The 27,060-nt window shown below is 60.7% G+C and overlaps 2 protein-coding genes across 2 annotated transcripts; both read right to left on the reverse strand.

The window, feature by feature from the left end:
- Window positions 1–3,231: 3,231 nt before the first annotated feature.
- Window positions 3,232–24,362, reverse strand: SCAMP4 (secretory carrier membrane protein 4). Its single transcript, XM_025861257.2, has 7 exons — window positions 24,284–24,362; window positions 18,027–18,074; window positions 15,292–15,420; window positions 14,886–15,042; window positions 13,311–13,412; window positions 6,922–7,039; window positions 3,232–4,870 (listed from the first exon to the last, which is right to left on the reverse strand). Exons 2-7 carry the CDS (start codon window positions 18,031–18,033, stop codon window positions 4,691–4,693), a joined length of 693 nt encoding a protein of 230 aa, XP_025717042.1. The 5' UTR covers window positions 18,034–18,074; window positions 24,284–24,362; the 3' UTR covers window positions 3,232–4,690.
- ADAT3 (adenosine deaminase tRNA specific 3) lies at window positions 18,170–24,355 on the reverse strand. The gene is made up of 3 exons (XM_025861232.2): window positions 24,284–24,355; window positions 19,374–20,846; window positions 18,170–18,242 (listed from the first exon to the last, which is right to left on the reverse strand). Exon 2 carries the CDS (start codon window positions 20,827–20,829, stop codon window positions 19,762–19,764), a length of 1,068 nt encoding a protein of 355 aa, XP_025717017.1. The 5' UTR covers window positions 20,830–20,846; window positions 24,284–24,355; the 3' UTR covers window positions 18,170–18,242; window positions 19,374–19,761.
- Window positions 24,363–27,060: the final 2,698 nt, after the last annotated feature.

The raw sequence follows: 27,060 nt of genomic DNA on the forward strand, positions 1-27,060 counted from the left end.
ATTGGCCCAGAGCAAGCCCATCCAGCTCCATCTCTGGGGTTGCTGAGCAGGAGAGGTCCCAGACGGTGGTGGTCGTCTGCTTTGTGTGGCTTCGCAGGCGTCTGCCTCCCGCGGTGCTGAGACACATTGTAGGTGCACAAGCGCCCGGTGCGCCCAGGCCTCCTGGGACCCTCCGTGCTAAAACCGGGAAAGTCCCAGCAAACCTGAGCAGGGGACGGGCAATGTGTCACCTGTCACGAAAGATCCCAGATGAGGAGTTCCCTGACCCCACTCCTAGGGGGCCAAGGCCTGGGCGAGGTACAGAGTGGAGTAGTGTCTCCTCCAAACGCACATCCACCTGGAAACTCAAAATGGGAGCTTATTCGGAAATAGGGTCTCTGCGGAGGTGATGTTGAATTCAGACGAGGTCACGCTGGATTAAGGTGGGCCCTAACTCAATGGCTGGTGTCGTTATAAGAAGATATGCGGGGCAACTGAGTGGCTCAGTCGGTGAAGCACCTGACTCAGCTGGGGCTCAGGTCGTGATCTCGGGGTCCTGGGATCGAGCCCCTTGTCAGGCTCTGCACTCAGCACGGTGTTGGCTGGAGATTCTCACCCTCAGCCCCTCCCTCTGCCCCTCCCCCGCACGTGCTCATTCCCTCGAAATTTTTTTTTTTAAGGTTTTATTTATTTGACAGAGAGAGAGAGACACAGCGAGAGAGGGAACACAAGCCGGGGGAGTGGCAGAGGGAGAAGCAGGCTCCCCGCTGAGCAGGGAGCCCAAGCGGGGCTCGATCCCAGGACCCCAGGATCATGACCTGAGCCGAAGGCAGACGCTTAACAACTGAGCCAGCCAGGCGCCCCAAATCTTTTTTTAAGGAGGAAAACAAAGAGAAAGTGGACACTGGAGGGGGTCAGCCACAGACCCAGGGACCTCTAGAGCCCCAGGAGCTGGGAGAAGCTGGAAGGACCCTCCCCTGGAGCCTCCAGAGGGAGTGCAGCCCCACAACACCTTGATTTCATGCTTCTGGGTTCCAGAATTTAGGAGGATGAATTGTTTCACGCCACCCAGTTTGTGGTACTTGGATGTGGCAGTCCCAGGAAACTCCCACAGATGTGGACCCAGATCGGCCACTGTTACGGGTTGAACTGTGGTCCCCGGAAAGATATGTGGAGATTCCAGCCCCCCGCACCTGTCCAAGGACAAGGGGTCACAAGTTTGGTTCCTGCTGAGGGAGAACGTGTCCCAGGCTCCCCCACCTTCACGGGGCTTCTCCCTGCCTGTCTGGGCCCACGGGTCCCCTTTTTATTGTCATATTGGATTGGAACCACTCTATGCCTTATGGTCTCACCTTCCCTTGAAAAATTACTCCCATGACCCTGTTTCCAAAGAAGGTCACCTCCTGGGGTCCCGGGGGCTAGGTCTTCAACATATGAACAGAAGGGTACACAATTCCCCTCGTTACAAAACACACAGAGGTATGCACACATCCATACACGCACACAGACCGGCACCCACTGCGCTCCACCTGAGCGCAGAGCCCAGGCCCTCCATCGCCCAAACACGGAGGGACAGCCTGAGACACGGTCTGTGCCTTCCGAAGGGTCCCAGAGGGGCTGAGCCTCGGCGGCTCGCGGCTGTGACTGGCTCATTGACGCCTCCCTACTGACCCCTGCGCACTTGTCTCAGTAGACCTTTTGCCCCCAATCTTTACATTGGGCCCAAACAGGCCACAACAGAGAGAACCCACCCACCCTCTCTGAAAAAATGAAGAATGCCACTCATCTTTTTCTAAAAAAAAAAAAAAAAAGAAAAAAAGTTACTTTTTTAATGTTGAAGCGTAACGAACAGATTTTTAGATGACATTAACAAATGTTTTTAAATTTTGTCTTAAATTCTAATAGAGTATTAGTATTCACCTGGGAGAGGCAGGGAGGGCGCTTCCCAGGAGGCTGCAGGGGGGACACCGCCCCGTGAACACCGACAGCTCTGACATCTGGCCCCCAGGATGCGGGAGCACTGAGCCCCCCAGTCCGTGGTCCTAGGTGATGCGGCCAGCATCCTGCTGTGAATCCCAGCTCTGCCCCCAAGAGGGTGGGAGGAGAGACCCCTGTGGCTTCAACCCTGAGTCTGTGGTTCTTTGATGCGGCCGCCCACACAAAGGGTCCCTTTCTCAACTTGGGCTTTGGCCTCTCAACTCCAGCCCCATCCTGCGTCCTTACAGGTCACCTGGGAGCTCAGGGCACACACATCCCTGCACCCGGGCCCTGTTTCCCCCCTTCCTGCCCTGTCACCAGTCCGGTCCCCCCACCCAGCCCAGGGACACCCACTCCCTGTCTACCCCTGCAATCCACGTCCCACTCATCAACAGGTGCGTCCCCACAGCACACCCCACCCCACATCCTCATGCACTGCTCTAGCATCTGCGGGGGCCTTCCTGGGGCAGCCTCAACCCTAACCCTCACAGCTCGGGAGGGCACAGCCCAAGAAGCGTTGCAGGGCTGGTTCCTGCTGAGGGAGAACCTGTCCCAGGCTCCCCAGCTTCGGGGGGGGGGCAGGGGTCCACCAGTCATCTCGGCATGCCTTCGCCTGTAGAAGCATCACCCCCCGTCTCGGCCCCGTCTCCACAGGGCTTCTCCCTGCCTGTCTGGGTCCACACATCCCCTTTTTGTAAGGACACCTACCATTGCTTTAGGGCCCACCCTACTCACCTTAACCAAGTACCCTTGCGACCGCCCCATTTCCGAGTAATTTCCCGTTCTGACCTGCGGGGCGCTAGGATGTCAACACGTGAATCTGGGGGGGGGTTGGGGGAGGGCACAATGCAACCCGTGCCATTTGCTTGGGGCTCAGTTTGGTCTCTGTGGATCTAGTCTCCCTCCTGTGGTGGCAAAGCGTCCCGTCCTCCCTCCCGTGTCCACGTGGGGCGTCCACACCGTGAGCCCTGGGGAGGCCCCTGCAGCTGGGCTTCTGTGAGGTCCTCCTGTTTCTCTTCCAGCCACGTCTACTATTTTTTCCTTTGGGGCAAGTGATACTGGTTTCTCATTTTCTGTACACTTCCCTTTTTCAAGTTAAAACAGTGGAGCATAAAAAAAGCAAGTTGACTGAAAGGAAAAGCATGAAGTAAACGCACTGTGGTGGCTCAGAGGACATGAGGGCGACGCTGTGTGGGGCAGGGTCACAGGCAGGGGCAGCACGTGGCTAGGGCCACAGACGCGCACGCCCCTAACAGCCCCGCAGAGGCCCCGTGATGCAGGAAGGACTATAGTGTTTATTTCCAGGACACTCTCCCGTAACAAAACCCACTACGAAGTAACAAAGGTGGATGCGCATGCGGTTCTCCCACCTGGGGCCACACCTGCTCAGTCCCGCACGCAGCAGGGGACGCGGCCCCACGGTCAGTGCAGCGCATGCCTCTCGGTCGCAGAGGCTGGCTAGGGGGCGTTCAGGGACACCCGGGAGACCTACAGCTTGAGACCCGAGGGGACCCAGGCCCGGGCATGTCCTCAGGAACCACGGCCACCTTGGGACACCACATGGCGCCCAGCACGAGCAGCCAAAGCAAGCATGGGTGTGGAGTGCAAAGAACAAGGCTGGCTGGTCCGGGCTTTTGGAGAGGCTGGCGTCCGGCGTGGCAGTGTGTGACACAGAGGGTCCCTGTCCTACCCCGAGCCGGCCAGCCGGGAGCCGAGGGGCAGCATCCGGGGCGGCTGGGGAGCCTGGCCAGCTAGGGCTAGGAGGCAATCAGGGCTCCTCCGGCCGGTCAGCTCACAGGCGTGCTGCTGAGATCCCCGCGGAACATTCCAGTCCTTCATCTCAGAAGGAGCTACGAGAGCCGGAGGGAGGTGACCTATCGTTTAGATTGCTTGCTAAGGCACAGGTGTGTCACATCTTAACCTCTAGAAGGCCACTCTCCTGAGAAACCCAGCCTCCTGCTTCCTGCAGCTCGAGGGAGGGCTGTGTGGCCGCGGGCTCCGAGCGGCCGGCCCACCCCGCTCTGCCTGCTGCTGAGGCTTTCCCTGCGTTTGCACAGAGGGGAGATCTGGCCCCGGCCCCCCAAAGGGTTCTGCCCCTGCCTTCAGATCCCCATGGCCCCCGTCCCCCAAAGGGGTTCCGCCCCAGCCTTCAGATCTCGACAGGGGTCCACTCGACGTTCCCATGAAGACAACCACTGGGGGCAGGAAGGCCAACGGCCCTGCACAGAGCCCATGGGGCAGACGGACAGATGGACAGGGGCTCAGATCATGGTGCCCAGGCGGCTCATCAGCCTCTGGCCGACCCCGCAGGGCTGTCCACAAGAGCCCTCTGGCTGCAGGTGGACAGGGACACAAAGTACAAGAACACAGAGGACCCGGCCAAGCCCCTCCATCGCCCATGGGGACGGGAAGGAGAGAAGAAGGGCTGAGGGTAACGCCCTGGTGGAGTCCCTCTCTGTGCCATCAGCTCTGGAAGTCAGGCGGCCGGCCTGCTGCCCCTTCTCCCTGGGGAGGCCTGTGGGTGTCCAGAGACCTCCAGAGGAAGGGGTGTGCTGTGCAGCATGGGGGGCGTCCTGCCGGACGGCACAGGCTGAACGGTTTCTGGGTGGTGCTCGCGAGGACCTCACCGCCGAAGACGAGACAAAACACGAGTGCGGGTCCCCGAGTGCTCGCGGGCTGCGCCGCCCTGGCCAGGGGAGGGGAGGGGGGCGGGCAGCGGGGCCGGTCGGCCCCTCTATGGCCACTGGCTGCCGGCTGCCGGGTAGCTGGGCACAGTGGGGTACTCGGGCAGGGTACTTCCCGAGAAGTTGTTGTACTGAGCCTCTCGAGACGGTGGGTTCCGCCAAGCTCCCGTGTTCCACTCGGTCTGCGCCTTCTGGAAGCTTCCGCCAGCCCCCCGATAGATCCTGTGCACCTGCAGGGCAGAGGACAGAGAATCCAAACTGAGCGTGTGTGTGGCGACAAGAGACCTGCTTGTGTTCAAAGCAGGCCGTCTCGGGTGAATGACAGAAGTCATAAAAACATCTTGGCGGACACGTTAGAAAATGCACCAAAACCGACACGGGCGGACTCAGAGGGCCCTGCCCTGATCTACGACCACGGTCCCCCCGCTGCTGACGTGTGTGGCCACCAGCACTGCTCTCCTCCCCAGCTCCGGGGCCAGGCTCTCGGGCCACCCACCTGACACTTGCGTCCCGTATGTGGCCCATAGTCTCCTAGGAAGACGCCCCCAGGAAGGACTGACTCCCCACTGCACCTCAGGGAACGTGGGGCAGTGCTAGAAACTCTAGAAGTTCTGGAAAACTCAGCAAGTGAAAAATGGCATTTTAACTGGACGCTCTTGATGACCAGTGAAGCTGAACACTTTCCCCGTTTCTCACAGGGATCTTCTCCTGCATGACTATTAAATTATCTGTCTCTCCGACCCCTCTCAGTGGGAGTAGGGGGTGTGCAAGAGAAAGCTCGCGCGGCGGGCCCGAGACTTCCCTCCCCGGAGGCCGGCTCCCAAGGGTGGCCCTCGGCGGCATCTGGAACCGGACTCCGGGCTCCCACCACCCTCGCTGCTGGGGGGCTCGGGTCCCTGGACCGTCTGTGCAGACACGAGGCTCAGGCTGAGCACCTGCTCCCCTCCCGGAGTCTGGGGTCCGGGCCCAAGCCGGGCAGAGGGGCCCGTGAGACCGACCCCCGCAGAGAACCGGGCGCTGGGTCTCTGCCGGCCCCCTGGAGACCACACCTCACACGCGCGGTCCCGTCTCGTTTGGGGGGAGCTGAGCGCGTCCTGTGGGACACCCCGGGAGAGGACTCTGGAAGCTCGCGCCTGGTGTCCCCACCCCTGCCCCCCCACGCCCCTGCCCTGAGCTCATCTGGCTTCCTATCCTCTCTGTATAAACCACAGCCGTGGGGTCGACCGTCTGCTGAGCCCTGGGGGTCCTCCCGGCACATCCCCGCACCTGGGCCTGGTCCCAGAGATGGACACGGGGTCCTCCCATTGTTTAGGAAGAACACTCTATTTGAGTTCATAAATTTTTCCTTTCTAGCCTTATAGGCATTTTCAGTTAGTATTTGCTTTCTAACTTAGGATGTTTGCTGCTGAACAGAAGTCCCCAGTTGGAAACAGCTCCTGTGTGGGCTTGATCCCGGAACCCTGTTTAGAGTCACTCACTGTGGTCTCCTTAGTGGTTTCTGCAGTCCCCTCCCCGCCCCCAACTGTCCACACAGCTGAAAGCCTTTGGGGTGCACATATGGGGGGCACGGAACAATGCTCCTGTCTTCCCACACAGCCGGGTGCAGGGGGAGAAAGCCTACCTAAGCCAGGAAACGGGCTTTCACAGCTAGAATCTCGTGGCAAAAGGCTAAAGAGATCCAATCACAGCCCACCACACAGCCCATGCTGGGGCGCAGTGCTGGGGCGCAGTGCTGGAGTGATGCCCTGTCTCTCCGCTTTCCTGTGGGGACTCCACGCACATCCACAGGCTCTGACCAACACCTGAGGGCTGCAGGCCTGGTGTCCACCCCCGGGAGAGCCCACGGCTGCCCACCAGCTTTCACGTGGATGCAGCACGAGTGTTCTGCTGCAGTGTCTAAGCACCCGGGGCCGTACTGCCCACGAGAACTTTCCGTGATGGTGGAGACGGCCCACCAGCCCCACGCAGCCAGCAAATACTTGAAATGAGGTGGGTGTAGTGGATGCCCCTGGGTTTTCAGTTTTACTTAATTTTACTTAATGTGAATTTAACTGTACAGGGCGGCAAGTGTCTAGTGGCGGCCAAATCGGGCAGCGTGGAGCACACCCGGGGCCACACACTATGCTGTTTCCCCAGGCGTGCCTGAGCAGAGGTCAGCTCGTTTCCGGACATTCGGTCTCTCGCTCCTCAAACAGGGATGAGATGAGCCCCCAGAACTTGGGGACTCAGGCAACGAGATGCATGGGAAGATGCTGGCAGTCCCAGGACCCAGAGGCCTTACCTTTATGATCGCAACGGCCATCATGGCAGCTGACATGGAGAACATGATGGCTGGAAGCAGCATGACCACAGCGGCTCCGACACTCGTCTGGAAAAACCCAATTGCCGCCAGCCAACCACTGCAAGGGGCAAGAGAGAGCATGGGTGCTAGCACGTCGACCAAACAAGGGCCCAGCATCCTCTATATGTAAAGAGCACCAACAAATCAACAAGAAAAAAATAAACGATTAGCAGGGAAATGGGCAGTTGGTACGAGGACTTGCAGGGCCTGGTGAATACACGAAACGATGCTCAAACCCAGCAACGAGGAACACACGTTAGAATGGGGTCTCTGCGTTCCCCTGCCACGCAGGCAAGCGTGGTGTGTGCAAGGGGCTGAGGAGAGGAACCCTGCCCTGGTGGGAGCATGTCCCTCTGCAGGGACAGCGGCAGGTACCTACAAAAAGCCCTACGTGCTCATCTCTTGCACCCAGCTCTCCTCCTTCTAAGAATTCACGCCACAGAATTCCTTGTCTTTGTGAAAACCCGGGAGTATCCTAAATGTTCACCGGCTGGAAAGAACACAGGTGTCCGGTGTGCCACAGCCACTCAACGGCATGCCAAGCAGGTGTTGAGGAAGCAAGAGGGGAAAAGAGTTAAAGAGCAGTCAGTACAGCAAGACCCCACGGGACCTCTTTTGTCCCGTACACACGCGGACAAACACCCACACTTGCCTCTTGGGGCGAGAGCTGGGAAATAAGTGCATTGTGGGATTTTATTTTTCTGAACAGGTAATAAAAATACATAGCTCAACCTTCAGGGACTTAGCAGAATGTATGGTAACTTGGAAGTTAGCACTAGTTCACTATTAACTAACCCACGTGCTTTATTCAGGCTTCCCAGCTGTTCCACGGGCGTCCCTCTGTTCCAGGAGCCCGCCATGCGGCCACATCCACGGATCAGCAGGCCAGGCCCCCATCCACCTGGGCTGTTTCCAGCCCCCACGGCCACACGCGCACTGCCACCTAGAGCCCTGCAGGAGCATCAACCCCGAGAAGCAGAAGGTTGCGTCCAGCCACCCCCATGGGAGCCCTGCCATGCCCCACGCCGGAGCTGTGACGCACCTGCGGCCACCCAGTTCACACGAGACCAAGCCCTGTGTCTCTGGAGGCTGCCTGCGCTTGTGTGCGAGCATCTGTTCACGCTTTGGGTAGCAGGCCAAGTACTGGGGTGCACTCAGCACGCATGGGTTTCTTGTAAGCATCTTCCAGAGACCCTGACACGCTCTGAATGGAAGGGAAGCTGCGTGTCCTCCCCACCCAAGTGCATACGTGGGGACAGCCGAGGATCCCCTGGGCCACAGGCTCATTCTGTGCTGGGCGCTGGGGACGGACCACCGCCCAATCCCACTCAGCCTAGGGGGGCTGGGAAAGCCACTGGGGGCGCCTGGGTCAGGGAGTCGGTGTGAGGTGCAGCCGGAGGGCCCAGGCGGGTGCTGGGTGGTTGGAGGCTCCCAGGAGGGGAGAAACACTGGCTCTGCAGGGAGGAGGGGTGTCACTCTGGGGACTAGTGTCCTTCCAACAGGTCTGGGGCACTGGGGAGGGGCCGGGCGGGCAGAGGCCCCAGCCTGAACTCTGTGGTCTGGGGGAAGTGAAGGCACCCACAGGCAGGAATGCAGGACAGGGAGCCTGCTCCACAGCACCAGCCTCCCCGCCTCCCCCCAGGACCAGGGGCGAGAAACGTTTCAGGTACAACCCTGGGCGACAGCACTCAGGCTCTGGCCCCCGTCAGCTACACCTGGGTGAGCGATGGAGGCTGCTGCATGCCATCTGCGTCAGGAAGAGGCCAAGGCATCCGCGGTGGGGAGCAGGGAGGATGCAGAGAGGCATGGAGAGGGAGGGCAGGGCTCAGGGAGGGGGTGAGGGGCTCCAGGGGCTCCCCCAGAGCTGCTCAGGCCGGAGCTCGTGGGACTGGAACCAGGGAGAGGTCAACAGGGCATGTGAAAAGACGGAGTGGAGACGCGAGATCTGGGGAGTCTGGCAACTCCCCAGAAGGTCAGCCCAGCTGCTGCGTCCCCAAGCAGTCCCGCAACTGGCGCACACGCGATGTGCAGAGACACGTGTCACAGCCACGCTACCAACAGGAGCGGCTTGCGTAGACCCTCCCGGGCCCATCGGCATGGATGGAAGCACACAGCATGTCCCCCACGCACCGGAGCGTCCGTCGGCCACAGACAGGAGCGAGGCACCCACACGCGCGGCCCCGGGGACGGACCCCGAGCCCAAGACGCTCAGGGAGGGAACCAGACACAGAAGGCCACGCGGGGTGTGAGTCCACGTGGGTGACACGTCCGAAACGGGCTCATCCATGGACGGGAAGGGGGCCCCCGGGGCCTGGGGGGTGGGGAGGGGGTGACAGCTGATGGGGGCGAGGTGCTCTGGGGTTGACAGAACATTCTTGAAATAGAAATGATGGTTGCACAACCTTGTGGATACACTAAAACCCCTGAGCTGTTCACCGTTAAGAGTGAACTTCTGGTCTGTGATGTGTAGCTCGCTAAAGTCATTATTCTAAAAACCAAACTGCGGGGATGTGCAAGACATTGAAGCCTCCCTCTCTCATAAATCAACTAGAACGAAGAGGGGGTGCAAAGGCTCGGGAGAGCCCGAGAGAGAACCCTACCCGCAGAAGCATACACACCCCATCTGGACATACTGCCAAAGCAAAACGTAGTTCAATGCCACGTGGAATCCTGAACAGAACGACATTCCTAGAAACGCAGGGGCTCCGAGGCCAGCCAGCCACGGGGACAGCGGTGCCAGGCCCGCACTGACCTCTGGGGGCAGCAAAGACATCCGATGCCGACGGGCGTGACCACCGCGCTCTGTCCGGTCTCTGCACCTTCCTGAAAACCCCAAAGTGGCCCCACATGAAAACCCTATTACGGGGCGCCTGGCTGGCTCAGTCACTCCCTGTCTCCAGGTACACAGCACTGGGTCCCCCTCCTACCGTCTCCCCGCTAGGGGGGGAGGTCGGCACCCTCACCCTGGCCTCGCCCCAGGGCTCGGCCCAGGCCCCAGAGCCTCCTGCTCTCTGCCCCTCCCTCCAAGGTCCTGCCCTGGAGGCTCCAGGAGCAGTCTGAGCAGTTGGGGGCTGGAGAGTCAGGAGGAGGGGTACAAGCAGCTCGGGGGTCCCCTCTGCCCCAAGGAGCACTGCAATCGAACTGGGCACGCTCCAAGTAACCAAACCTATGGGGGACACACATGCCTGGAGCGTGAACCAGAGACCCCACAGGAAACGGGGTGTCAGAGCATACGATTCGCCTCTACCAGCAACTCTTCTTCCAGCTTCCTCTGCTCCTCTGGGGAGAGCCTTTCTCGACCTCTGCCAGGCGATGGCCAAGAGAATGTAGCCACTGCCCCCGGAGGGGATGGTCTGCAGGCTGCACGTTGTGAGTGCAATCATAAACCCACTCACAAAACACATCGCTTGGAAATAAATAGATCGTAATTTATTTATTTTTTAAAAGATTTTATTATTTATTTATTTATTTGAGAGAGGAATGAGAGACAGAGAGCACGAGAGGGAAGAGGGTCAGAGGGAGAAGCAGACTCCCCGCTGAGCAGGGAGCCCGATGCGGGACTCGATCCCGGGACCCCAGGATCATGACCTGAGCCGAAGGCAGTCGCTTAACCAACTGAGCCACCCAGGCGCCCCTAGAGCAACTCTTTAAATTACGATCTATTGGGCACCTGGGTGGCTCAGTCAGTTGAGCAACTGCCTTCGGCTCAGGTCATGATCCTGGAGTCCCGGGATCGAGTCCCACATGGGGCTCCCTGCTCGGCGGGGAGTCTGCTTCTCCCTCTGACCCTCTTCCCTCTCGTGCTCTCTATCTCTCATTCTCTCTCTCTCAAATAAATAAAATCTTTAAAAAAAAAAAAGAGTTGCTCTAATTTTTTATACTTTCAAGTAGGCTCCACGCCCCACATGGGGCTGGAACTCTCAACCTTGAGAGTTAAGAGTCACACGCTCCACCGACTGAGCCAGCCAGGCGCCCCTAAAAAGCCCACTTAAAAGCCAGAATTTAAGCAAGGGGGGGGGCGTGAAGGAATCAAGGTTGGTTTCTTAGGCGTGAAGCAGACTGTGGTCTCACATGCACACGAGTGCCGCGGAGCATCCCCTCCGAGGATGAGCCTGGCGCCCTGCGGAAATGGTACTGGTGGCTGCCGGGTGTGCCCCATGCGGAAGGCGGAGAGCAGAGCCCGGCCAGCCGCAGCTGCAGTCCACCCGCCCCCTGCTGGTGGGCCACAAGCCTGCCGCCGCCAAGGGCCAGGAGGGTGGGAAGACCCTGGGCTGGGCTTCCAAAGGGAATGTGGTTTGGCAGGCCAGCTCCTCGGGGCCCCCATTCCCTGCACTGAGCCCTGGGGAGGCCAAGGGGCTCCAAACCAGTGGGGCCTCCCCAGACTCGCCCACTGGCCCCGCCCCACCTGTGCAAGCCAGTACCTAGCAAAAGAATGAGAGCGATGACAAGCCTTTTACGAGAGCAGATGGGGCTACAGCCCCGACCGCAGGTGCTGTGTTCTCCTCCTGATTTTTCAGGAGAGGAAAAACCCTTCAAAGCAGCTCTTTGCCCAAGCTCACCAGCTGGTTGGTCACCTGTCCCCTGCCCTGTTTGGCCCGCATTCCCGCAGGAAGGAAAACTCCTGAAGTCCCCTTTCTGCAAGCCAGCCCCCGAAGAAGGTGCACACCACCCCTGTCCAGTGTGGAAACCAGGGTAGCGTGGCACTGGGCTGAAAAGAGCTCGCGCGGCGGGCCTGAGACTTCCCTCCCCGGAGGCTGGCTCGCAAGGCTGGCCCTCGGCGGCATCTGGAACCGGACTCCGGGCTCCCACCACCCTCACTGCTGAGGGGCTCGGGTCCCTGGACCGTGTGTGCAGACACGAGGCTCGGGCTGAGCACCTGCTCCCCTCCCGGAGTCTGGGGTCCGGGCCCAAGCCGGGCAGAGGGGCCCGCGAGACCGACCCCCGCAGAGAACCGGGCGCTGGGTCTCTGCCGGCCCCCTGGAGACCACACCTCACACGCGCGGTCCCGTCTCGTTTGGGGGGAGCTGAGCGCGTCCTGTGGGACACCCCGGGAGAGGACTCTGGAAGCTCGCGCCTGGTGTCCCCACCCCTGCCCCCCACGCCCCTGCCCTGAGCTCATCTGGCTTCCTATCCTCTCTGTATAAACCACAGCCGTGGGGTCGACCGTCTGCTGAGCCCTGGGGGTCCTCCCGGCACATCCCCGCACCTGGGACCCCAAGACAGCCCCTCACTGGCCCTCCAGACCCAGATTTGGGAGGGCATCAGCCAAGAAGAAACCCGATACTGAGGGTCCACGCAGAGCTCATCTGCTACGGGGCAGGAAGGAAGCAACAAGGGAAGGCTGTGCTAGAAACAATCCCCGGGGAGAGCAGAAGGTGACTTGTAGGCTTTGAAAAGGGGACGGAAGACACAGAAGGGGACGGACAACAGAAAGGAGCCGAGAGGCAGGCTGAGGAGGCCACAAACACCCTAAGGGATGGCAACCGAGAGGCCACACAGGGCACACCTGAGCAGACAGGACTCCAGAGCATGGACAAGGCCGAGCATACGCACGCGCAGCCTCAGATGTCACCCACAGGACACTCGACACCAAAGATATGACCCACGGCCAGCCAGCAGCCCCACATCCTCATCCTGGGACCTGGGACGTGTCCCCAGAGGGAACCTGGTCACGGCCCCGAGGGGTGACCCTGGGTTCCTGGGGGGCCCGGCGTCCTCATGAGGGGGAGGCAGAGGGTGGGAGTCCCAGAGATGGGCAGACCCCACGCTGCTGGCGGTGAGGATGGAGGGGGGCCGCGGGCCAGGAAAAGGCCAGAGCCAGGTCTCCCTGGAGGCCCCGGGGGGACCAGCCCTGCCCACACCAGGGTTTTGGTTCCAAGAGGCCCGCGTCAGACTCCTGACCCCAGAAGTGTGAAGTAACTGTTTAAGTCACTAAGTTTGTCCTAATCTGTGACAGCAACCACAGGACTGGGTATAAAATCTTAAAAGCAAACAAAAAACCAGCTCTCTCTCAATGGCGGGGTCACAGGAGGCCATCCCAGGGAGGCCCTTGTGCTGTCTGAGCCGCTCCTCCCAGACACCCCCCAGGCCCACTTCCCAGCCTTCCAGGTGGCCCATGAGTGCATCCCAGGCAGGACCCTCAGGGGCAGGCCCCAGGTGGCATGGGCAGCAGACCCCAGCCCCAGCCCCACCAGTGCCACCCTGAGAGCTCACGCACGAGGGCACACGTGCCTTCTCTTACACCCTGGGAGGCTTGGGCTCTACTGTCCCACAGTGAACGCGTGTCACACCCCTGCGCTGCGGCCCGGGCTCCCGGGGGCCTGGCTTACCATGCGCCCCATCCCGCGAAGCCAATCGCCTGGAGGACGGTCAAGACAAACTGGGCTCCAAAGATGAAGAAGAACGCCATGAAGTTGAAGGAGCTGTCGGCTCTAGAGAGAGAGAGAGAGAGAGAACAGCCGTCACGGCAGCCCGCACGCGGCAGGACCAGTGGGGACGGGGCTGCCGCCCTCCCCAGAAGCGGCAACCCGAACGCGCCATCCCACGCATGCTCAGCCTGGGCTTGGACTCTACAGGGCCACGACACGGCTTCTCTGGGAAACACTGCGCCAACAGATTCCTGGCCGCAAAGGAGTCTGAGAGATCTCAGTGCGAGCGATGACGCTCACTTGAGTGCTGGAGGTTAACCCGGGGGAAGGCGTGTCGCAGATTTAAGGGGCTCTGCATGCTGTATAAACCACAGCCGTGGGGTCGACCGTCTGCTGAGCCCTGGGGGTCCTCCCGGCACATCCCCGCACCTGGGACCCCAAGACAGCCCCTCACTGGCCCTCCAGACCCAGATTTGGAGTCAGATGGGTGACATCTGAGGCTGCGCGTGCATATGCTCGGCCTTGTCCATGCTCTGGAGTCCTGTCTGCTCAGGTGTGCCCTGTGTGGCCTCTCGGTTGGCATCCCTTAGGGTGTTTGTGGCCTCCTGAGCCTGCCTCTCGGCTCCTTTCTGTTGTCCCTCCCCCCCGGAGGACGGGGGGCAGCAGCCGAGGGGCCGCGGCGCAGGCCACCTCCAGGTCACCGAAGCAGGACAGGGGCAGGATCCTGAGGGTGGTGGGAGGAGGCAGGGCCGCTCACAGGCCGTCAGCAGGCCCCGAGCATTCCTGAGCGAGGCTGCCGGAGCCAGCCCAGAACCTGGAGGAACAGCCTGTCTAGCTCCAGCACACACGTGGGTTCCTAGTCCTTGTCTCCAAGGAGGGCCTCAGGGACGCTGTCTGACGGACCCTGAGAGCCCGAGATTCGGGAACCCTGTAGGGTCAAAATGGCAGCTCCTGAGTAACAGGGGGCGCACTGGGGCAAGTGTCCACAGACAGGAGCGTCCTGCAGCCGAGAACAGGAGCGAGGCGCCCACACGCACGGCCCCGGGGACGGACCCCGAGCCCACGACGCTCAGGGAGGGAACCAGACACGGAAGGCCACACGGGTGTGCGTCCACGTGGGTGACACGTCCGGAACAGGCTCATCCACGGACGGGAAGGGGGCTGGCGGGGGCTGGGGGATGACAGCTGCCAGGGACGGGGTTGCCTTGGGGGTGATGGAATGTTCTGGAACTACACAGAAGTGATGGTTCCACAACCCTTTGAAGACACCAGAAACGCTGCTACGAGTAGGTGAGTGGACAGATGAATTAGTTACTAAAAGACAGAACAGGCTCTCGTTGGCCATAGTCTGCAGCCCCTGGATGTAAGCTGTCCCCAAACCGAACAGAACGGCTCTGGGCACGTGCGCCAGACGCCAGGCTGGCGAGGGCGCAGGCCCCGAGCGCGTGGTCAGGCGTCTGGCTCCTGCCGGTGCTGAGCACCAGACACTCCCTGAGGCCCCCTCAGAGATGCAGCCCGCCCCACGCCCCAACTTACCGGAAGGCCTTATACACAGGCCGGAACCAGCACATGTAGCCACAGGGGGAGAAGAGCAGCAGCCAGACCAAGGCCAGGCCAAGGTTGGCCCCCGAGCCACCACCGATCCACCAGGCCAGGCAGGCGACGAGGTTGACCCCCAGGGTGGCACAGTAGACTGGGGAGGGGGCGAGGAGGGTGAGCGGGGAGGGAGGGTGGCGGGCCAGGACCCCTCCCACCCGCCGGGGGAGCCGGGCGGAGGCTCTGGTCAGCACGGGAGCCACGGAGCCAGAGGAGGACTCGGGACATCACCGTATTGGAAAGGCGAGGTTCAGCCCAAAATTCGGGCGAACTTTGTGGTGTGGGCTGTCCCGGGCCGGGGTCTGAGTGGTGCACAGGGAGGCCCCGCCCCTGCCCCAGGGCTCACACAGCCACAGCCGATAGATTCTCTTCACCAGAAGCTGGTGCTCGATGGGGATCTCGTCGGAGATGTTCTGGTAGAAACAGGGCTTCAGGGGGATAAACTTGGGCAGCGGCGGGAAGTTGTTCTCCTTTTCTGCAAGGACAGAAAACACCAGGGAACGAAACCAGGCGGGGAGCCTCAGTGACAGCCCCGAACACATCGCCGTCCCTGTCCTCAACCTGCGGACGTGTCCCCTCACGCGGCAGAGGGGGCCTTGTCACGGCCCCGAGGAGGGGGTGACCCTGGGTTCCCGGCGTCCTCACAAGGTCCTCACAAGAGGGAGGCAGAGGGTGGGAGTCCCAGAGATGGGCAGACCCCGCGCTGCTGGCGGTGAGGATGGAGGGGGGCCGCGGGCGAGGAAGAGGCCGGAGCTGGGTCTCCCGGGGGCACCGGGGGGTGGGGGGGGGACCAGCCCTGCCCACGCCTGAGTTTTAGAACTTCTGACTTCACAACATGAAATGATAAATGTGTTTTGTTTTTTTTTTAAGGATTTTATTTATTTGAGAGAGAGCATGAGCAGGAAGAGGGACATGGAGGAACGAGAAGAACAGAGAGAAACAGACCCCCCACTGAGCAGACGCGAGGCTCGATCCCAGGACCCTGGGACCATGACCTGAGCAGAAGGCAGATGCTTCACCGACTGAGCCACCCAGGCGCCCCAGAAAAAAGTGGTTTAAATCACTCCACTACGGTGATTCCTGAGAGCAGCCAGAAGACACGCAAATATAAGCTTGGCAGAGCCAAATACCGTTAACACCCGACTCCAGAGAAGATTCTGGGACTCTGAATGCATAAGCTTCCTGGGGCAGCTCTGACAAATGGCCACCAGCCAGGGGGTTCCAACCACAGAACTTTATTCTCCCCGGTCCCAGAGCCCAGAAGTCGGAGGTTGAGGTGGGGCAGGGCCACGCTCCCTCCAGCGGCTCCAGGGGACGGTCCCTCCTGGCTCTCCCAGCTCCTGGGGGCTCCAGGCGTCCCTCGGTGTGCGGCCGCGTCGCCCCAGTGCGTCTTTATGAGACCACCCATTGTTGGATTGTGGCTACCCTCCTTCAGCATGAGCGCCTCTTTACTAACATCCACACAAGGACTCTGCTTCCCAATAAAGCCCCATTTCACAGGTACAGGGGTGAGGATTCAACATGTCTCTTGGGCATAGGACTTAGCCTGCAGCATGGTAGGGTCAGTGACACCCCTCAGCCTTTCAACGACATCACCGCTATGGCAGGACACGTCTCCTGAGCACCTTGGAGGGCCAGACTGTGAACAAAAGACAGAGGGGGGCTGCCCTCCTGGCCAGGGGGAGACCAACAATCATCACAATGAATGAGCAAGTGCGGCGTGCTGGAAAATGCTGCGTCCGTGCTGGAAGGGGACACCAGGGATGTGTGTGCTGGGGGTGGCCTAGCTCTAAGAGGAGGGCAGGGGCGCCTGGGCGGCTCAGTCGGTTAAGCGTCTGACCCTTGATCTCAGCTCAGCTCTTGATCTCACGGTCGTGAGTTCAAGCCCTGCATCGGGCTGCATGCCGCATGTGGAACTTGCTTAAAAAGAGTCGTCAGATTAACCCCTCACAGCAAAAATTGGTATTTAAACAAATACTCCAGAAAGCAAAGAAGACAGGCCAGTGTGTTCTGGGGGAGGGCCTCAGTGTGAGTACCAGCTGATCAAGAGGCAGCGGGGAGATCAGGGCTGGAGAGGTGGACAGGCGGAGGCAGACCACACCTTACTGGCCACGGAGAGGCCACAGGCATTTACCACGTGACACAGGAAGCCACAGCATGTCCCAAGCCCGAGCAGAGAGGGGAGTCGATCCCACTCTGAGCTTGCCGGCTCTGAGCCCCCGTGATCAGACATGGGAGAAGGGCCTCCCCGGCACAGACTCACAGCCTCCATGCCATGGTCACCGGTCACTACCCTTCAAGGCTCCTCTCCAAGACCCCAACAAGGAGCCCACCTGGCCCGCGGCCCCCAGCCCCCCACTGCTCCCTCGGCCCCCGGCACCTCTCTCCTCCCCTGACGTCTGAACCCCACCCCTCCTGCAGCCCACAGCAAGAACGGGGTGATGCTTCCAGCGGTCAGGCTGCTAGCATACGCTGTGACAAGGAGGTGGGAACCCCACCACCAAGTCACACACCCTCTGAAACCCTGTTTTCTCGGCAGATAAGAAGTCCCGGGGCAACGTTCTGTGCACACTTAGAACTCAGGCACCCAGAGCCCTACCCCACCCTCTACCTGAGTACAGGGGCAGGTGCTGGGACTGCAGGGGTGGAGAGGCATGGGGCGACCGTGCGTGGACGGTGTGCACTCCTGGCGCCTCACCGTGGCCTTGGGGCCCTAGGGCCGCCCTCACTTCACCTGCACACTCCATCCCTCCTTCTGAGCAGGACGAGGTGGGCACACCATGAAAGAAAGAGTCTCATCTGACACGTGTAGGTATGACCCCAGACGCCCACACCTCAAACAGTACGTTGACGTCCACGACCAAATGGGCCCCAAGGCAGAAAGCTGGTCAGGCCGACAAGTGCCGTGGAAACAGGCATCTATCTCTCATCTGGCTCAGAGCGAGCAAGTGACCCCAGCACCCTCCATGGGAGGAGGAGAGTGGTGTGTGCCCCCCCCGGGGGGGGTATTAGGGTGGGTCCGGCCACTAGGGGACACTTCCCAGAGGATCCCCCGCTGCAGGGCCTCTGGGGGAGACTCACCGGACATTTCCGCTGTGACAACTGGGCGGGGCAGAAGCCTACAGCCACCTGGAGGGGAGACAGCCATAGTCAGGAGGTTCCCGAGGCCGCCAGGGGACCCCGACCCCAGCTGCACGCTCAGCAGCAACCCCAGCTAGAGGCCTCACCTCCAGGCCACCCTGGGTCCCGAAGGCCAGGCCCATCTGCCACCTTCAGAGCCCCCGGGCAGCGTCTGTGCTGGAAAGAGAGGGGTCGGGCTGCTGCCGCAAACACACCCGGCCAGAACCAAAACGTTCCTGGGACCCCGTGGGCCCACCCCACCTCCTCGTCCCCCCGACCCCCCTAAACTTCCTCTTTATCCATGAACAGCTCCAGGCACCTCCTCAGGGCCACTGAGAACGGGGTTCGCGCTCACTGCTGTGGAATACTACACAAGTCACACAGCTTCTCTGGTCTGCACTTTTGTCCCTGCGAGCCTGACAGAGCTGAGGACCTCACCACAACCCAAGTGGGGCAGCTGAGGACGCACCTGGCACCCAGTACCCTTCCTACACGGAACCAGGTGAGCTGGTGTCACGGAGGAGCCCCGGAGAGCAGGCTGCCCCCGATGCATACACCTGCGGGGACTTTGCTGGCTCCCTCAGGGCTCTGTGGTGGGCACGCCATCTCCAGGATATAAGCCGGGCTCATGTGGCCATGCCCGCCTCACTGGGATGGGAACCCATGGATGACTTCCTCACCCACAGTCTAGGTGACGAGGTTCCAGCGACACTGAGCTCCCAGGGTCCACGCCCCCCTCCCCAGGAGACACTCTCTGGCCCGGCCCAGTCCTCTGTGCCCACATGCCTGGTGGGCTCACAGCCACCCCCTGCCCATCCACGGCACTGGCCTGTGGGCAGACCCCTCCCCAGCCCTGTGCCCATGGGCTGGTGTGGGCTGGGAGAAGACCCCTAGGGCTCAAGGGGAGGCTCAGAGCAGGGATGAACTGGGCCCCACAGTGGCCCCGTGATCCAAAAATGCACATTTGCCAGACAAACCCACGTTGGTTCTAGTGCTGACGGCCCTGCGGCAGACCCCCCGGCCCTCTATGAAGAATGGCAAATGGGACGACAACCGAAAAAGCCTTTGAGGGAGCTGACTCCAGGCTGGCAGGTGCACCCTCGTGTAAATACCTGCTGGCCAGCCACACCCTTCCAGACCCAGGACACAGGCAGGGAGGCGCCCCGGGGGGAGGGGGGCACACTCTTCCCCCACTTGGCTCAGAAACTCCCCTTCCCATGCACAAACCCCAAACCTTGGCAGAAGTGGTCACCCAACCCAGGTACCCTTGGCCACCATGGTCCCCTGCCACTGTCAACAGACGCCAACCTGGTTTGGGGCTGTTTATTTTCACAAATAGAGCCCATTTCCTGACACCCGGGACAAAGGGGAGTCTCTCCCGGCGGACCCTCGGGCTTGGGGCAAAAGGTGGCTGGAGAAGTCCGAGTGCCCAGCCCCCCGCCCAGGCTGGACCCCACGAAGCTCAAGCCCAAGGAAAAGCTCAGTCAGGGCAGAAATGCGTCCCCACACACCAGTGGGAACGGCATGGGGTCTGGCTTCGGGATGGGAAACGCGCATCGTCCTTGACACTGACCCACAGGATCACGGCCTGCCTAGGCGACAGTGAGAGAGGCGGAGGCCTGCCGGTGGGGTCTGAGGGGAGGCTGAGCCGTTGGCGGCAGAGCAAGCTCCAGAAGGCAGCGGGCACGGCAGCCCCCTACGAGCCAGGGTCCAGCTGGCGGCACTGGGCCTCCAGGACCCCACGGAACACCAGGAAGCGGTGGTTGAGGTCAGGCCGGGCGTGGATGCGGAAGCGGGTACCCAGGGCGCCATCGGGCGAGGGCACCCCATAGAAGACACGCTGCACGCGGGAATGCACCAGGGCCATGGCGCACATGGCACAGGGCTCGCGGGTGATGTAGAGGTCGTAGCCAGTGCACACGTAGGGGAGGCTGTCCGCATGCACGTCCCCGTCCTCGACCAGCTTGCGCACAGAGCCCACACGGACGCCCAGGGGGGTGACGGCTGGGGCGAAGGAGCAGGCAGGGTAGGGGCCGAGGTCATAGGCGCCACGGCCCTGGCCCTGGGCCACCAGGTCAATGCACACCATGGTGGCGTGCAGCAGGGGGCTGGCCGTGTTGCTGCAGTCGTGGCCTGTGGCCAGCACGCGGCCGGAGGACGGGTCCACCACCACAGCCCCCACCGCCCTCAGGCCCCTCGCAGCCGCCTGCTGTGCGGCCCACACAGCCCGCTCCATGTGGCCCTGCATCGCCGTCTGCTCCTGCGCGGAGAACAGCCGCCCGGCCAAGGCACGAGTCACCTGCCTATCCTCGTGGAAGGACGTGGGCCAGTGGGCACGCGCCTCCTCGAACTGGCCTCTGGTCAGGGGCGGCCGGGCTGGCACGGGCACCAGGAAGGGCTGCCCCAGGCCACGGGGGTCCACGGCCGGCTGCGGGAGGAGCTCAGCGAGCGATCTGGCACCCGCGGCTGGCCCTGCCAGGCACAGCAGCAGTTCCAGCGCGTGAGGTCGGCTGGCATCACGGCTGGGCCGCACCCTCTTGAGGTGAGGCTGGGCGGGCAGCGGGTGGACGGCTGACACCTCCTGGAGGAGGCGCGAGGTCTGGCGCTTGTCGAGGATGGGTGCGGCGTAGGCCAGCACCAGCTCCACGTCCTTGGACTGCTGCTCGGACAGGACCGGGAGGGCTTGCCACGGCTCGGGCTCTTGCTCAGGGCTCCGGGTCTTCTCGTCCCCACGCTGCTCCATGAGGCCCGGGGCAGGGTCCATCCTCGGCACGGCTCTGACTGTGGGAGACAGAGATCGGAGCAGAGCATCATCCGTCAGCTGCAGAAGGCCCGGGTGAGCCAGAGGAGTCCGTCCCAGGTCCCAGGAGCGTGCGGCATCTGAAGGCTCGTCCGAGAGTTCGGCCCACAGAGAACGCATCACCAGCCATGCTCGCGCTCAGATCCTGCCAACTCTTGGTTTGCAGAACTTAAACTGTCACTGACAGTTTTGTTCCCTGTGACACGTGTCACCGTGAACACGCACACCAGGTCTCAGAGACTCAGTGAGAAAAAACACGAATGGTCTCATCAACTGTCTTCACGTTGGCCGTGTGCTCAGGTAATAACACTAATTTCACCTGTGTCTTTGTGCACTTTTTGGGATGGTGGCTTCTAGAACATTTCACGTTATGTCTGTACCGCGCATCGTGTTCCTGTTGGTCAGGACCAGCTCGGATAACGTCAGACCTCAATTACTGGTCATCTCGACGTGGTTCTGGAGGATCCTTGTTGCCACTGTGTGCCCAGACCACACGGCCCAATGGCGTCCTGGAGTGGACCGCCCCCCCGCCCCTCCTCGTGGACCGGGAAAGGCTGCAAGCGTCTGACAACTGTGGGCTTCTACCTTTTAAGACGCGCCTCCCAGCACGCTCCTCAGCTGCACAGAATCACAGGCATTCATCAGCCAGGCCCGCTGGAGGGCAAGGGACATCCTCACCCACCGCGCTATGTCCTGAGCTCACGAAACAGTCTGCTAAGCACACAGAACCAGGGGTGCTGATGGCAGCCACGAGGAGTGGAAGGCATAGAGGGCCCCTGGTGCCCTCACAGCACTGTGCCAGGCAGGGCCCACCGGAGGGTCCACGGTGCCGACTCTGAATCTGCTCCCAGCACACACCATGCCCAGGACCCCACAGGCCGCACGGGCCACAGAAGCTCCCAGTCTCCACAGCGAAATACATGTCTCACTCACCCCTCGGGAAGTACAACTCTGTCCGATGAAAACAAAACAGGTGACAAGTAAAGGAGACTGCCACTGGGACACTGCTGGCCAGGGTGCCGGCTCCTAGGTGGTAGGGTGGGTAAAAGCCCCAGCAGTCACCGTCCAGCCAGCGGCTGCTCCACTCCACGCCCAGCCACGCACCCAGGAGCCCTGAGAACACACGTCCACAAAGAAGCCTACACACGCCTGCTCACGGCAGAGCATCCACAGCAGCCAGAAGGTGGACATGGCCCAAGTGTCCTTCGATGGATGAACAGATACACACAGGGTCCCCCAAGCACAGACACGTTACTCAGCCGTGAACAGGAGCCAGGCGCCCTCACACACTGCCCCGGGGACAGACCCCGAGCCCATGACGCTCAAGGAAGAAACCAGACACGGAAGGCCACGCGAGGTGTGAGTCCACGTGGGTGACACGTCCAGAACAGGCTCATCCGCGGACGGGAAGGGGGCTCGTGGGGGCCCCGGAGGAGGGGGACCGGGAGTGACTACTAATGGGGACGGGGCTTTTTTTGGGGGGGGGCAGGTAGAATATTCTGGAATAAGACTGTGATGACAGTTCCACAACCCCACAAATGTCCTAAAAACCACAGATATGTCCGTTTTAAATGGGTGAACTGCCCCTCAGTAAAGCTGCTAAAAAAAGCGGGGAGGAGTAAGGACACAAGGCAATTGCCATGTCAGCAGACTCCAAACAAGGCCCAATACCTCAGATAACAGCTGCTCGTACCGTAGCCGCCATGTGTCCTCCCAGTGACCCAGCAGGGAGCCTGGGGAACTGTCCCCTTTCTACAAGACAAGATGAGGCTCTGTGAGCTGGAAGGACGTGCCTGGAGCCACAAGGCAGGGAAGGTGACTCAGGATCTGACCAGGAAGACATTCAACAGCTCTCGGACTGCCTTCTCAGCCCATTCCACAGATAAGGAAGACAGCTTCCGCAGACGGTGTCTCGCCTGAGCTCCCAAGCCCAGCGTCCGGAAGGGAGTGCCAGCCTAGTGGCAAACAGTGTCCACGCACCAGCGTTCTGTTTCAACACGCCAGGGATGTGGAGTGGGCCGGAAGCCCTGGGGCACCTGGGCTCCTCTCTCGTCCGATGCTCCAGATCAAGCCCCAGCTCCCAGCACCTGGCCACCTCCACACCCCCCCACACACCCTTTGCTGTTCTTGCCAGCTCAGTCCCATCCCTGGCACCCCCGGGGCAGACACAGCCTGCTCAGAACAGCCGGTGGGGTGCACACCCACCGCTGCAGTGCCTCTGCCTCTGGCACTGAAGTCCTGGGCTGGGAGCGGGGGGGCCCTCAACTGCATGGGAGCCCCCACAGGGTCTGGCGGGCCAGAGACACAGGACCCTAACACAAGTCCCCTCGGCAGCTTAGGACCCCCCCATGGCCCCCTGCGGCCCCCCACCGCAAGCGGGGTGCTCTAGAACTCTGGTGCTGGGAGGGAGTCAGGAAATGGCACTGATTCGGGGACTGCAGTCGCCCCGCAGGCAACACCCGGTAAACTCACTCAGGCCCCCATCTCACCACCGGACTGGGAAGGCAGGCCAGAACCTGGGTGTGACCCCACCCTCAGCGTCCCCCTCCGAGAAATGGGAATCCAACAGCATCACGCAGGGCTGTCTGAGCCAGAAAGGGACGAAATCCACACGAGGCCCCACACGAGCCGGGGTCCGGCGACGCCCTGTGGGGGCTGGGCAGTCGCGGAGGGCTCCTAGGAGGCAGTGACTCGCAGCGGGCCCCGGAAGGCAGGCAGTCCCGAGCAGGACAGCCAGTGTGGAGTCCCAGGCCCGCCGGCAGCGCGCCAGGCGCTGGTCCCGAGGGCAGCTCCCTGGCCCAGTGGGGACGCAGGGGGCTGCCATCTGAACCCCTAACGAGCTCCCCCCTTGCTTATACGGAGTTCTCCTGCGGCGGGGCGTCCTGCCACACGCCCTTCCGTGCACGAAAGTTCCAGAACGTCGGGCAAGCGGGGTGCGGGAGGGAAGCCCTTCTGCCCGGGGCCACGACAAGAGAAGACCCTGCCCACTCATACTGTCGGTAAGCGTCAGGAGAGGCTCACGTCTAGCAACGTGGAAGACGCCTGCACCTGCAGGGGCGGGACGCCAGTCAACGCGCGGCCCGGAGGCAGGGGGCCGGCCGCGATGACCCCAAGCACGCGCGGGGGGGGGGGGGGGGGGGGGGGGGGGGGGAGAGCGGAGCAGCTGGACGCACGGGGCCTCCACCCCCGGCCGCAGGGGCGCGCGCACGCGCACAAGGTCTACGGGCCCCGCGGCCCGGCCGCCCCGCGCGCACGCGCACACGCGCACACGCGCCGATGCCCCCGACTGCCTCCTCGCGCCCGGCGCGGCCGGCGTCCCCCGCCCGCCGAGATACGACCCCCCGCCCGTCGCCACCCCGGCTCGCCGTCCGTGGGAGCCGGGGCCGCGAGAGCCGAACCCCCGGGGCCCCGCGCTTACCTGAAGGACCGCAAGCGAGCCCTGCGCCTCACAAGTCTTAGCAACCGACCGCTTGCCCCGCCTCCGCCCGCGCCGCGGGGCACGACGGGAGCGTAGTTCCAGGGGCGGGGTCGGCGCGGAACAGGGGCGGGACCGGAACTACAATCCCCACAAGGCTGCGCGCCGGGCCCCGGAGTGCCGCCCATCTCCCGAGCGCCGCTCGGGAGACCGGCTGGAGCGCCGGGAGCGCGGAGTTGAGGGTTCGAGGCCCGGAAAAGAGGACCCTGGAGGCTGTTGGGGAAATCCGACTAGAGAGACTGAGGCAGAAGCGTACACGACACCCGCTGCAGCGCTTCCCGAGCCCAGTCTGCTGCTGCCACGTGGCTCCAGAGGGGCTGTCCGCCGAGACTTGGCGTGTGGGCCAGGTTCTCAAAGTGGTCTAGCCCTGGGCGATTCTTGGCCTCAGTTTTCCCATCTGTACAGTAGGCGAAGGGGACCTCTTGACTCTTCGGCAAAACATGCTAATTTTATGGGCCACTCCAGGGATTCGTTCTGGTCAAACAGATTTATTAACACAGTGGTTCTCTACATTGGGCAACGTCTGGGGACATTTATGGTTGTTGTGACGGGGGGAGGGTGCACTTGGCATCAAATGGCATCAAAACCTGGAGGCCAGGGATGTCATTCAACACCCTTTGGTGCACAGGACGCCCCCAACGCAACCAACCCCCAGGGGCCACAGCACACAGGTTGGAAGATCCCGGTTTGACCCCTTTGCTGCGTAAGGAGAAAACTTCAGATCTAAAAGGGCCCTCTACAGGGCGCCTGGGTGGCTCAGTCGTTAAGCGTCTGCCTTCGGCTCAGGTCACGGTCCCAGGGTCCTGGGATCGAGCCCCGCATCGAGCCCCGCATCGAGCCCCGCATCGGGCTCCCTGCTCCGCGGGAAGCCTGCTTCTCCCTCTCCCACTCCCCCTGCTTGTGTTCCCTCTCTTGCTGTGTCTCTCTCTGTCAAATAAATAAAAATAAAATCTTAAAAAATAAGTAAATAAAAGGGCCCTGAAGGGGGAAATTTCATGTTTCTATTGTCTCCCTGTTTCCTTCCTGCAGGAACCAAGGATTTCCCCTGAAGATCTGTCAAATGTCTATCCTGGGAAGAGGCGGCTGGAGGGGAGAACCCTCCTCCCCGGGGTTCCTGCTGCCCCCAGGTTCCTCAACCCTGCAGGGCCTTAAGAATCCATCCCCGTGGATTCTCTTCCTTTGCGAAGCATTACCTCAAGTCCCCATTTATTCCTGGGAAAACAACACTCCAGGAAACAATTTTGCTTGCCCCTGGTCACCTTCCTTTTTCTCTTCCAAATAAAGTCAGATTAAAGTGTGCTTTTGTTTTCTTCTTTACACATCTCTCCAGCCCTGGGTGTGCCACTCAAGCTAGCCTAGAGCGCCTGTTTTGCTGATTATTTTTTTAAAATTCCAAAGCGTTTGATTGGCATGTTGTTAAAAGCAAAGACTAAATTTTCTTCATGTTAAAAAAAAAAAATGAATCTCTTCAATGTATTTTTCTGCCTATTTTTTTTAAGTTAGCTTTACACCAACGTGTGGCTCAAAATCGACCCCAAGATCAAGAGCTGCGCGCTCCCCCGACTGAACAAGCCAGCTGCCCCTTTTTCTGCCTATTTTTAATCTCTCAATATACAAAAAGACATACAGGTGGGGATGTGAAGTGGTGCAGTCACTATGGAAAACAGTTTGGCAGATCTTCCAAAAGAACTACCCTATGACCCGGCGATTCTAAGTCTAGATATATACACTAGGGAATTGAAAGCAGGGACCCAAATGGATACTGGCCCAGCCATGCTTACAGCAGCATTATGCACAATAGATAAAGGGGGGCGCCTGGGTGGCTCAGATGGTTGGGTGTCTGCCTTCGGCTCAGGTCATGATCCCAGGGTCCTGGGATCAAGTCCCACATCGGGCTCCCTGCTCCTTGGGAGCCTGCTTCTCCCTCTGCTTCTCTCTCTCTCTCTGTCTCTGTCTCTCATGAATAAATAAATAAAATCTTAAAAAAAAAAAAACCAATAGATAAAGGGTGGGAATTCAAGTATCAATGGGTGAATGAATAAACAAAACGTGGTCCATCCAGACACTGGAATATGATTCATCCTTAAAAAGGAAGGGATCCTGACCCCTGCTACAACGAGGTTGGACCTTAAAGACACTGGGTTTGGTGAAAGAAGACAGACACAGAAGGACGAACACTATGACCCTACTCATATGAGTTGCAGATAGTCAGACTCAGAGAGAACAAAAGTAGATGGTGGGAACCAGCAGGAGGGGGAGGGAGAGTGCAAATGGGTATAGGATTTCTTTCTGGTGTGATAAATATGTTCCATGACTAGATGGAGTTGATGGTTATGCCATAGTGTGCATGTGCTCTCTATGCCACTCAAGGGCACTCTCTAAAACAGTTAATTTTATGTCATGTGAAATTTGCCTCAAAAACATTTTTAAAGACATACAGGAAGAAAATATCTTTGGGGCACCCGGTGGCTCAGTGAAGTGTCTGCCTTCGGCTCAGGTCATGATCTCAGGGTCCTGGGATCGAGCTCTGAATTGGGCTCCCTGCTCAGCGGGGTTGGGGGGGCTGTCTCTTCTCCCTCTCCCTCTGTCGCTTCCCCTGCTTGTGTTCTCTCTCTCTCAAATAAATAAATAAAATCTTTAAAAAAAAGAAAAGAAAAGATCTTTGCTTCCCTATGTCCTATCTGCGTGCCACCTCCATCTCCTTGCAGGCCAGGAATGGA

Source organism: Callorhinus ursinus, unplaced genomic scaffold (genome assembly GCF_003265705.2).
Source record: "Callorhinus ursinus isolate GAN/ISIS: 27379988/994484 unplaced genomic scaffold, GSC_fseal_2.0 scaffold77, whole genome shotgun sequence".
Lineage (NCBI taxonomy): Eukaryota > Metazoa > Chordata > Mammalia > Carnivora > Otariidae > Callorhinus > Callorhinus ursinus.

What these genes read in the sequence shown, in the direction of transcription:
- SCAMP4 (XM_025861257.2), bottom strand. An exon ending in TTCGCGGGATGGGGCGCATG is followed by an intron (nt 7,040 to 13,310) that starts GTAAGCCAGGCC and finishes TGCCCCTTGCAG; the next exon opens with TGGTTGGCTGGCGGCAATTG. An exon ending in TGGCCGTTGCGATCATAAAG is followed by an intron (nt 4,871 to 6,921) that starts GTAAGGCCTCTG and finishes TCTGCCCTGCAG; the next exon opens with GTGCACAGGATCTATCGGGG.
- ADAT3 (XM_025861232.2), bottom strand. Translation starts at nt 20,829, where the DNA reads ATGGACCCTGCCCCGGGCCTCATGGAGCAGCGTGGGGACGAGAAGACC.